The sequence below is a fragment of the Sparus aurata genome, chromosome 11, assembly GCF_900880675.1.
Source record: "Sparus aurata chromosome 11, fSpaAur1.1, whole genome shotgun sequence".
NCBI lineage: Eukaryota > Metazoa > Chordata > Actinopteri > Spariformes > Sparidae > Sparus > Sparus aurata.
This window is the reverse complement of record NC_044197.1, coordinates 10,452,467-10,464,518: the sequence shown is the minus strand read 5'-3', so window position 1 is coordinate 10,464,518 and position 12,052 is coordinate 10,452,467. Positions and strand designations below refer to the sequence as shown.

At 41.4% G+C, this 12,052-nt stretch overlaps 1 protein-coding gene across 1 annotated transcript; it reads left to right on the top strand.

Annotated features, from left to right (window-relative positions):
• Positions 1-3,211: 3,211 nt before the first annotated feature.
• Positions 3,212-10,793, top strand: tmem161a (transmembrane protein 161A). Its single transcript, XM_030434180.1, has 11 exons — positions 3,212-3,349; positions 3,906-4,009; positions 4,099-4,182; positions 4,395-4,486; positions 4,666-4,822; positions 4,976-5,191; positions 6,511-6,654; positions 6,760-6,873; positions 7,535-7,709; positions 7,830-7,926; positions 8,198-10,793. The coding sequence occupies exons 1-11, from the start codon at positions 3,347-3,349 to the stop codon at positions 8,500-8,502; spliced, it is 1,491 nt and encodes a 496-aa protein (XP_030290040.1). The 5' UTR covers positions 3,212-3,346; the 3' UTR covers positions 8,503-10,793.
• The last annotated feature ends 1,259 nt before the right edge of the window (positions 10,794-12,052 follow it).

Genomic DNA, 12,052 nt, shown 5'->3' with positions numbered 1-12,052 from the left:
TGGTGTGGGAACCGAGAGGCCCCCCGAGCTGAGCAGAGGGAGGGGAGCCACTTGTAGCCTGCGGTGAATTAGCATTTTATTTGTGTCCATTTTCCTCAGTAATTTCTGCCCCGCTACTTCAGCCACAGATGGCTAACATGGCAGAGGGATTAGCATTTGTGTCAAAGATGATGATTATGGAAGTGTTTTGGGGGTTTTTTTTCCACCCAGACAGAGACGTTTTCTTCTCACAGTGTGACTGACATGTTAATGTTGCAGAGTATTGCTGTTATTTCTGTATATTTTTATGCTGCCTGTCACTGATGGCAAACGTTGGTCTTGAGTGAGGGACGTGTTAGATGGTGTCAGCATGTTACGGCAATGAAGAAAACACACATTGATCAATGTTGCACTGCAAATAAAGTGGTCATACTGAACATGCTAATGCTCTAGCTCTTGTGGGTCCATACACACGGTGTGAATTTAACCGTTAGTACCAGCAAAAGATGGACAAACCTTTATGTCTTTAAAGGTACATTATGTAGTTTTGGGGAAGACATTTTAATCAGAGGAGACAAACCTGAATAGACTAAATAAACAAACTATTTGTTTTCATGACCTGAATAAATAAACTGAACAACACAGGTTCATACTGTTTTGCTTTGTTTATGTGTGGCGGACCCTGCCACCTTTCTAGCCTCAAACGGTGTTCAGGTCGCCATGTTTTCCTCTGAGGAAACTGGTCAGTCAGTTATGGATAAAATAGATATTCATGAGTTGGTACCACGACATCATTAATATTGCAAATAATGAAATTTTGAGTTTGAAACAAAAAGTGAGATCCTGATTTAAAACGTGAGCCCTCCGTTTAGCCTTGCTCGAAATCTGACAAACTCATTGCCTCGGGGCGTTGGCTGCAGTTGCATCAACAAGACTCAGACGTAGAGTTTGATATTGAGCCCGACGACTAATTTCATGTGATTTCTGTTTACAGGCGCCTGTCCTCTGGTGCGTATGTGCCCACCAGAGATGCTGTTGCTTCAGCGCACAAAGCTCCATTTGATCAGAATTCAACAGCCCTCATTGAAATGTCATGCTCTCGTGCGCAAATTCACCGGGCAAAGGATCAGACACATCTTCAGCAGAAGGGGTGCCACCAATTAGCAGAAAAGTGGGAATTGAATCAGCTCGAGCGGACCACCCAAATGACACAAACGCACATGCTAAACACAGATTTGAATGTGGTGAATGGTTTTTTCGGTAAAAGATCTCTTTGGAGGGCATGCTGCTGGAAAACACTGCTAGAGGCATACGGGCCACCGCTTTACAGAGGATGAGCTGACATTATAATGCATGTACATACCAGTGTGTGTGTGTGTGTGAGTGTGTGTGTGTGTGTGGACAATGACTCTCAGCCAGAGTGACCAAGCATACCACACATGGAGGATGCACCAGTGCACCCAGAAGCTCACATCCTTCTCCCCAAGCACCTCATGGTTTACAAGAGATCTAACTACATAATACGACGACAAATCACAATGATATAAACTTTGTCTACTGCTTCAGAGATAAACCATGGTGGTATTATAAAGCATTCCCTTGTATGTTATCCTTCCGAATGGAAAAATAATACTTCATTTCATGATAACACCAACATGTGTGTGTCCCCGTCCCCCGTGTGCTTTAATACCAGAGTAGAGAGCAGAGCTGAGGAGCCTATCTGAGACTTTAAGCTTCTCTATTTGCATAATGTTTGTTTCCACCCAATGAAAAGGTTGAGATACATGATGGTGGGAGCATGAAACATGGAGATTATCATTAGGAGGATCTCACAGAGGTGTTCGGGGGTATTGAGGAAGAACAAGAAACTAAGATGGATACAGTTTTACATTTTAATTAGAGATGAGGAAAGGGAGCGTGTGGGTGAAATTAAAAACCGCTCTGCGGGATACTTTCAAAGGCCTCGCCGTACTTTATTTTTCTGTGTTGTCTTTATTTGGAAGTGTAAAATTTCTGAAACTGCTCATTGTTTTTTCAGAAAGATGTTGGAAAGATGGAAAGATAACCAAGTGTCCCTCTGAGCCAATGAGAGCATTGCTCCGCTGTGGCTGCCATGATGCCTCCACTAGAGGAGAAAAACAGGACAAAGACAGTCCACAAAGCACCTGCTGCTGCTCATGAACCTAAAGCTTAATTACCGAGTGTAGGAATAGCTAGCCTAAAGAAAGTGCAGCTGAGTATATCAACATTTTTTAAATCATTTTTCAAATCTCTCATCTGAAAAATGACGGTTGAGCAGGCCGAAGACTGTGTAAATACATATAAGTAGAACTATGTAGTTTTTAATCAGAAGAGGAAAAGCTTTTTTTTTTATGCCTAAACAAACTAAATTAACGCACTCTTTGTTTCCATGACAGAATAAACAAACCGAGCTTAAAAGACAATACAATTTCATATTTCTTTCTTTGTTTACATTTGGCGGACCCTGCCACCTTTCCAAGTGTTCTGGGGACATTATTTTCCTCAGAGAACAGCTTGTTTTACCCTTTGTGGAAAAGAATAGATATACGTTTGTGTTGCTGTTGCCTCATTTATATTGTAAATAATAAAATTCTTCTCCAAAACTACGTAGTGGCCCTTTAAATCAAACTGAAAATTGACACTAGCACACACCGCATCCCCATATCATCTGTCGAAATTACTGAACTAATTATATTAAACTAATATTAATTTGAGGTTTAGCCATATAACTGTTATTGGGGAGCTTTATTTCCAAGACTACTGGTAATGTTGTTAATCCAAAGCACATTAGACAGGCGCACTCATTAGCATTAGCACTAGACAAAGCAGGCTAACACTGTTTACAATTAGCCTACCATTGTCATTTTTCAAAACAGCCCAGCATAAATACTGAAAGTAATTGCCCTGACTTTAAATGTTTACATTTCAAATCTTGGCATGTAATCCCTTTATCAATATCACGTTAACCTGACAGCAGTAGGTGGCCCTGGTGTTGAATCTATATAAGTATATTTTAACATTTTATGATTTCAACATGAAATAGACACAACCAATTACAAAATCAACTAATAACGTAAGCAGTCGAATAAAGATATGAAAGACAGCCCCACAAGATTTTAACAACCAGGTATAATGGTTGCCAGTTGCTGTGCTGTTGGCAACGTGAAGTACTCCAAGTTACAGAGCTTTAGAGCAGCACCTGAAGGCAGCGCACGGCTCCACTACTACATCCGGGACACCGAGCAGTGTCTCATGTCAGTTGGATTCAGCTGTCAAGACTTTCCTGCATGTGAAGAAGAAACCTCGGCTGCTCCTCTGGCTTTAACCACATATTTCGATAGAAGAGATGGTAACTTTATTCACACCCCAGCACTTTGTCACGCAGTCACCTGTCTTGAAAGCCTTCTGTAAGAAAACAAACGCCAGAGAGCGCTTTTTTTTTTTAGCTTGTATTGGTTGCTATGAAAGCTAGGGTGCTAATGCTAGCTAGCAAAGCTTGCAGCAACACTGACAGGTGGTGAAGTTTCGCTAAATTTAGCACGATAGCCATTTGCTAACTTTCATTCATTTCGCAGGGGGCTTTCAACACATCCTATGTTTAAAGCTTTGACTCGGCTAAATGTGTGCTGCTGTTAGCTTTTCAGCTTGCTATCCGACTTAGCTGTTACCACAGCTAAGTTCACATGAATTGACCTTTAGATCAACAGAAATGTCTGTTCTTGGAGGTTTCTTGGGGCTTGAATGTCGAAATCATGTCTTGACTGACTGTCACAGTTGTGGACAAGGCACCCCCTGCCTTCTGACCGTCTCTTATGCAATATCCTCCACATAACATTAGCTGTTCTCATGTGCACTATATGAGATTCATAGTTGGATCTAATGTCATTTTTTTTTTTATCTCACAGGCGCTGATGGGAATTCAGCTGGTGGTCAGCTTGCTGGCAGCCAGCATTATGCAGAGGATGGCCCCACATGCCTCATTTGCTCGCTGGCTACTCTGCAACGGCAGGTATATTCTCGTCCTCACAGTCAGGTAATACATTATATGCATAATTTGCTGGGGACTGTTTACATTCATGTGTCTGTCATTCCTTCCAGTTTGTTCCGGTTCAAACACCCGTCAGAAGGAGAGCTGTGTGCGCTGGCTGGGAAGCAGATGCCCAAACCCAACAGGAGAGACAGGTGGGAGTCGGGGGATGGTATGACACAAATAAGGGTGCCTGGAGAAGCAAGACATTGCCTGAATCACAAATCAAATGTACCACTTATTTACTTCTTATCTTACTACTTCTTGCTCCAGTCAAGCTACTCGACGTCTGTTTTTCTCCTGTCAGTAACAGAAAAACAAACTCGTCCACTATTTATTTTTTATAACTTCTTTGTTTGATTTCTAGGAGACAGAACGGGGAGAATAAGCCTCTCACGGTGCCCAAAGACATCGACCTTCACCTGGAGAAAGCTCCAGTCAACGCTCTTGACGCTCTTGGTAAAACAAACATTCTTTTATCTGCACCACAATGACGCTGTGGAAGTGCAAACACGGCTCGAGCACAACTGTTGACTCACAACGAACCCCCCAATGCATTTACTTTATTTGCATTTTTTTACAATCCTCTACGATCTTCTAAGCTTCCTAATGTGTTTTTTTCTTGTTCCTATTTTCAGTGCTGCGCTTTTTCCTGGAGTATCAGTGGCTGGTAGATTTTGCAGTCTACGCGACGGGTGTCTTCCTGTTCACTGAGGTTTACTACAATGTTGTAGATGCAAGAAAAGAGGTCAATATTGGAGCCCTCTGGTGTGTCCTGACCGTTCTCTTCAGCCTGTATCCTTCAGCTGTAAAGTGACAGAGCAGATTATCAAACATCATGTTAAAAATACTTCTGCTTGTTTAAAACCAGCCAATAAGGCCGCATCACTCAGAAATAAGGACCATCTTTCTCCTCCTGGTTGTTTTCATTTAACCGGCATCCCTCAGAAAGACCCTTCACACTCTGATGAGGCACTACTTCCGCTCCGAAGAGGGCGGTGAGCGCTCGGTGTGCCTTGCCTTTGGCTTCCTGTCTCTGCTCGTGGCCATGCTGGTGCTGGTTGTCAGAGAGGACTACCTGGAGTTTGGCCTAGAGTCAGGCTTTTCCAGCCTCTTTGACAATTTGGAAGTCTTTGTCAAACAGCAGGGCTACGCTGACTGGTCGTAAGTATCTGTCCCTACGATGACACCTTACAACTGAAATACAGTTTTGTTGTGTGTAAAGAAAGAAGTTATATCAATTTGATATTGAATGGTGTATCAAGACACCCTACCTTTAAAGCCCCTGTACGGAGTTTTTAACTGGATATAGAAAAGCCTCTGGTTTCTGCTGATGTGTCCCTGTTACCTACAACAGCAAATGAGCCCATCAGCGTGAAGATACGCTTTTTCTAAGTAGTCTAATTCTATACCTCTGAAAGGCATTGGTCGGGTCGGACCACTGACGAAACGATTTACGGCAGTCAGACCGGAACTGACGACATTCAGGATACGGCATAGCTGTTTTGTTGCTACGCTAGCCAGTGCTAACCGAGCTAAAACTTTTGTCATGGCTGATAATGAGACAAAGAAAAGAAAAAGAATTCGAACCTAAGACCAACGAAAGGCCAAGAGGGAATCCGATCGAGCTAGGGCTAAACACGGATAAACATTGGCGATTCCTTCCAGAGATGGAGAGAGTTGCGGGGCTTGAAGGGAGGGTCGGATCCAGAATTTGCCCGATTCCTCCTAGACAGGTTTGTAAATTTTATTTCATTTATGAAATGTAATGCAGGACGTAGTTTACAGCAATACATGAATTCATGTTGTTACAGCAAAGCTGGCTAACGTTACCACTAGATTAGCTCTAGATACTACACTCGTGAAAACGACAACAAACGTCTTAGATCACGCATCCATTTCAGCTGTGTGTATCAGCCCAGCCGACCTGCAACGATACATCGGTAATATCCTCTGTCATTATAAATGATTCAGTTTCTTACTTAGAACAAAACATCCATCACAATCACTGTGACTTTGCTGTAACGCTAGCTCTGTAGCACCGTGGGTAATATATATAGCTGGGAAATTGCAGTGCAACAGCAGCATTACTTTGTTTCACCGGCGGCATTTTATATTAAGTAGAAATACAAATAGACACATTACCTCGTCCATATGCACGCTGCAGATAGCTGCTAAAAAAAAAAAAAAAAAAAGTTTTCAAAGCAAGTCACATCGTCTTTCCGACGTTTCCAAATCAAATCTACACGCGCCGGCCAGACAAACGTCTTCACGACAGTGGGTGCTAGAGCTCATGGGAAATGCAGTTTTCATTCCGGCAAAACACTACCGCTTTCGTCCAGCTGGGCCGCCAAAATCATCACTAAATGAAAAGTCTGTACAGGGGCTTTAAGTACTTTGCTGGAGCCAGTAACAGACTTGACAAATACTTGTGCTAGATGCGGCATTCCCGGTTTTGATTTGATTGTTTTGACTTCCTCCAGAATCCCAGTGACCAGGCTGACAGTAAAGCTCGGTCTGGCTGCTATCTGTGCTTACATTGGTTCTCTCCTGGCTTTCCCCGGCCTGCGACTGGCTCAGACTCATCTAGATGCTGTACAGATGAACTCAGACCGCCCACTCATCCAGTAAGAGCTGATAAATACTGCATCAGTCAATGTGCTCCCTAGTAAAAAAAAACCAAAAACATTACAGTATTTAGCTGTCTCACATGTCCCTTATGTTTCCTCCAGGATTCTGCTGCACATGAGTTTCCTGTCTCCTGTCATCGTGTTGGTTCTGTGGGTGAAACCCATTGCAAGGGACTTCCTGGCCAACGCACCTATGGGGAAGACCTCTGTAACAATGTGAGTGCACATACATATTTGCATTTTTCATCCACTACAACCAAAACAGCATTATAATGAAGTACTGCAGTGCTGCAGAGATGGACTTCATATGTAAGAAAACATGCTTGTTTGGTTCAGATCCCAACTAATTTCACATAATTGTGATTTTTATAGTTGTTTCAGTGAAAATGAAAATTGTGATCCTACTAAACAGAATCATATTAATGCAATCATATCAAATTGCAATGCCTGCCAAAATGATCATACCATTTCTTTTAACATATCTTGCAGCCCTAACTACAACAGAAACTCAATTCTAAAGACAAACAATGGCCAGTGAGGCAGTGATCACACAGAGACTCCTTACTATAGGGCAATAGTGTGTCAGGTAAAACAGCATATCTGCACAACTAGGCAATTAAATGTAATTCATGGAAAAAGATGGTAAGACTCCTCTACCTGCAATGAAAATTTGAGAATATTTTAACTTGAAGAGCCACTAGAAAAATGCAATGGTGGTACAATAAAGAAATGCATGCCAGGCACATGGAAAACACCATCGGAAAACAACGGTCTCTGTGTGATTGACAACTTCTCCATAATATCCAGCAAATGGCACATAATGGTAACTTGGCCAGTCCTGGTTCTTCCTGATCCTCTTATAATGTTACAATTGCAGAGTTTCCAGTGAAACGTTTGACAGCATGCGCCTGTGGATCATCGTGGCGTTGTGTGTTCTGCGGCTCGCACTGACTCGTCACCACCTGCAGGCCTACCTCAATCTGGCTCAGAAGTGGGTGGAGCAGATGAAGAAGGAGGCGGGGCGTATCGCTGCGATTGACATTCAGAGGAAGGTCAGCTGTGTGAACGGACCTTCTAAGTGCAGAACTTTTTACATTAGGAAATTGTTACTGAGCAATATAAAAGTGAACACTCACCCAACCTGCAACTGAGAATAATGTGCTGTTTTTCAGGTCACTCGTATCTACTGCTACCTGAGTGTAATCACTCTCCAGTATCTGGTTCCTATTTTTCTTATCCTGTTCTCCACAATGGCACTCAAGGCACTAGGTAAGTGAACCATTCTTCCACCATCATCATCACCATGGCAGCTGCAGTTTAGGAAGAATACACACTTGATCTTTTTTCCCAAGATGTCGAGCTGTTGATATTTGCAGTTACAGTGGACGTGGATATTAACAAAACATCCACAGTAAATGTCCAGTTTAGTGTCAATAAAACATAGCAACCAATGGTTTCTTTCAACGATCTACTTTCTTACTGTTTACTCCCTGTTCAGTGGCAAAATCTAAATATTGACTGATCTCTGCCGATCCTGTAGGGGACTTCTCCTGGGGGAACGGTGCAGAGGAGACGCCCGGGGTGACTCCAGCGCTGGTGATGCCCACGGCTGCTCCTGTGCTGCCCGGTGTTGTCGATGAAGATGAAGAGGGCGTGGACGACATGGAGGAGGACATCCAGGCCACAGTAGCACGCCTGTCAGAGACCTTCACAGCGCTGCGGTCCGTCCTCACTCCAATTTTTTTCCGAGGTTTCTTTGCCTTCCTCACTTGGTGGGTAGCTGCCTGCCAGGTCATCAGCTCTCTGTTTGGCATCTACTTCCATCAGTACCTTATGCAGAACTAACTGCCGAGTGCCATACAGTTCCACCTGCAGTGCAACCCCGGCCCTCAGCTGTTGGATGGTGCGACAGAGGATAGCTGCAGACAGCAGAGGGGCCTTTTCATTTCAACACACAACGACAGACAGAAGGCACCTTGTTTTTGGTTTGCGGAGAGTAGACGGGTGATGGGCTCTGTCTGTTCATATCGGCTGCTTTTGTGGCCTTATATCTCTCTGTGACCAGCAGGCTACTGGTATCAATAACACAAATGTACGAAGATGCAGGGGTCTATATTACAAAGCAAGTTCATTTTAGAGTGGCAATCCTTAGTCATCACGATGCTGGTTATGAACTGGCTCAGATAACTTGAGGGTGGGTGCGTTCACATGAAAACAAGACAACGTTTTTAATTACACGCAACATCAGAAGAACAATGAGTAGAGTACTTTAAAAGCAAAATGATACCCACAGGGAAGTTATGTTATTGTTGGAGCAAAAGGTGACATTCAGTGAGGTGAAATGTATACAAAAAAGTGGAAGTAGAAGCTCTAAAAGTAGGAGGAATCATTTCCAAATCCTTAAAGGCTAACTTTTTTGAAATATAGTTAACATTTTATACATGTTTGCTCCATAAAAGTGACTTTTTGGTGCTCATTGTGAACAAACTTGTATGAGTGATTGTCTTAAATAAGTAAGGCCTCTCCTGCTCCTAAAGCAGTTAGGAGCAACTATCAGCTGATAATCAATCCAAATATATTCAGATTACTGTCATAGAAGAGGAGAAATATTCACATGTTCATATTTCCTTTTTTCTCTTTAAAAAAAATGACTCCGAAAGATTAATCGATTATAAAAATAATTGGCAGTAGACTATAAATTGAACAATTAATCGTTACAGTTTTGATACCTGACAAGATGTAACTGACTGAAATGTTGCATTTATAACTTGCATAGCTAATTGGTTGTAACAGTGTGCACAATTACAGGAATATGCAGCTATAGTAGCCATTCAGTAGGCTGTTAATGTGGTAAACTTTTTCTTTATGAGTGCTTTTTTAAACACGCAGTAAACGCAAACATTTATTGTCTCTCTTAATAAGCAACTGCTCTTTAAAAATGTCTCTAAACCTCTTTGTTCCTTTCTTACTTCATTGTAAAGTCAGTACTTTTGTCCATGTGGGGGTCTTGTAGAAATGATCACCCAGTTTTCCCAGTGATCTGATTGGTCAGTGGTTAACCTGCTCTGGAGCAGGTTAGCTGTGTAGCAAAGGTTACCGTGGTGATGAGCCCCATTTAAAAGTGAGCCAGCTTTGTGATTCAGTCCCCTCGTCATCTTCCAGCTTCTTCAGTGGAAAGTTTTTCTGCAACCTTTTCAGATGTATCCGCTCCAGTGTTACCTGAACTGTTCTTAATAGAACATTATTAAATGCTGCATATATGATGTTTAATTGGTACCAGGGTGAGACTTTGTGCTTAACTCCTGTGTAGATAAGATGTTTTATTTTTGTGAGGGACTCTTTTGTCCCTCTCAAGGAACCGATTCAAGAGTGCTAAATGTTTTTTTTGTTGTTATTTTTTTCCTGCTGTAATGTTTTGATTGCAAATAAGTAGTAGGGCTCTGATCCATCCTATCGATTTAAAGGCAGTTGAAGGTGAACCAGAAACTGTGGCTGTTTATTTTAGCAGAGAACTGAAGAGCTGTTGCTTTTATCTTAAGAGTTTCCTTCTGAATTCCTAAGTGCCTGGGAGCTCAGGGATTTTGAGTCTGTTTTAAAATTCCCTTTCTCCCTGATCGTTCGTATTAAGAATGAATGGAATCTGTCGATTAGATGGAATAACACTCCAAACAGATTTCTGTTTTTTATTCTTTATGTTCAAACACTACTCACTGGCGAACATTACTAGTTGGAGTGTCTTAATTAGTCCCATTAGCTTTTAGTGATTTTGTTGTTTTATAGCCAGTCATAGACATGTACATGTAATATTAATCAAAGTCTGCCTAGAATCAGTTTTGCGTCAGCAGATTTTATTTATTTATTTATGAAACATTGCCTCATAACCTTTTTGTTTTTTTAGAAATGATACAGATGCTGCAATTCTGTAGATTTTTGTATTCTGTTTGTGGCAATTTTTTATTTCTTGCGTGTGTTTTTTTTGTTTTTTTAAGACAGGTTTTTGAACTAAATGCGCTGAAGTCATTATACTGTGAAGTTCATATGGAAATGTTGCTTTTTGAGATTTTCTGAATGCATGGTGTGTAAAAAAAAAAAAAAAAAAAAAGAAAAACAAACCTGTGATTGTTTTTTTTTTGTTTGTTTGTGTGGCCCAATAAAACATTATTTTCAGTCTCATGACAGTTTGATATTCCCACTTAATTCTGCCTTCCCTGGAGGAGCGTGGGAGATACAGATGATAAAACGTTTCCTTTTTAGAAAAAATCTGCTCCAATTGACAAAAGACATCATGCATGACAAAGGAGTGTCTCGCCGCTGTGCACGGTCCTGATCTCTGACCCCCAACCTCCTGAGAAGATCATTCTTTAATCACTGATAATTACTATGAACCTGATGCCCTGAGAGAGTCTGGGAAGAAATATTGTTATTGTGGATGCTGGACTTGGCCACAGAAAGAGTTCTCCCAGGTCCTCTCCATGTGTCAGTGCAGCCTAAAGAAACATTATGACAATTTTTCATAAACTTTATGAGATTAAACTTTCAGATTTTACATGCCAGTCGTGCACCAGCAGTGAAGGAACGTGACCTTTTTACCAGAACGAGACTTGAGAGGCTCTTTGTCTGAAAGTCGACGTGATTTATTGGTGATATCATTTAACTTCCACGTCCAGTCAGAAGCCACAAAGGTTCTTCAGTTTAGAGAGGGACGGCCGCCTCCTTGTCTATTTTTTTTTTTTATGTGCACTGGGACGCGCTTCACTGGAGGATATCAACAATCACAAAGCCGCTGCGAAAGTGGAGACATTTGGGAGATTAACAATCCTGACAGATCGTACAAATTGGGCTGCTTGAGATTTATTCATTCACTCATATTTAGTTTCTTGAGTTAATTTCAGTGTTTACCTTCTGGAAACAATTGAACAAGTCACAATATTGTTTTACTTAAACACATTCAATGAACAAGAGAGGAGCAGGAAGAAGAAAAAAATATTCCCCGGCCCTTTATTAATAATGACATGAGATACTGTCGACACCTTTTTTAAATATAAAACGTGAAAATTCAACAATACCTACAGATACATCAATAAGTCATCTTAACATAATAAATTCATAATGTCCTGTTAGTTTTCTTTTCTCTTATGTTTTTAATTGTATTATTTGAGCAGCAATTTAATTCATTGTCCAGAGAATTGGAGTCCATATGCTGAAATACATAGCTGCTTTAATGTACGGCCTTTTAAAACGAAATATCCTTCTATGGCCCTCGCCATTTGATCTTAAAGGACAAGTTCACCCAAAATTGAAAGTTCAGTCATCATGACCTCACCCTCATGCTGATGGAAAGTCAGATTCGTTTTTGAGTCCACAAAACTTTTTTTGGGAGCTTCACAGGAAAACA

Excerpts from the sequence above, each read along its gene's own strand:
- tmem161a (XM_030434180.1), top strand. Across the intron at positions 4,183-4,394 it reads AAACCCAACAGGAGAGACAG|GAGACAGAACGGGGAGAATA; the intron begins GTGGGAGTCGGG and ends TTTGATTTCTAG. Across the intron at positions 5,192-6,510 it reads CAGGGCTACGCTGACTGGTC|AATCCCAGTGACCAGGCTGA; the intron begins GTAAGTATCTGT and ends GACTTCCTCCAG.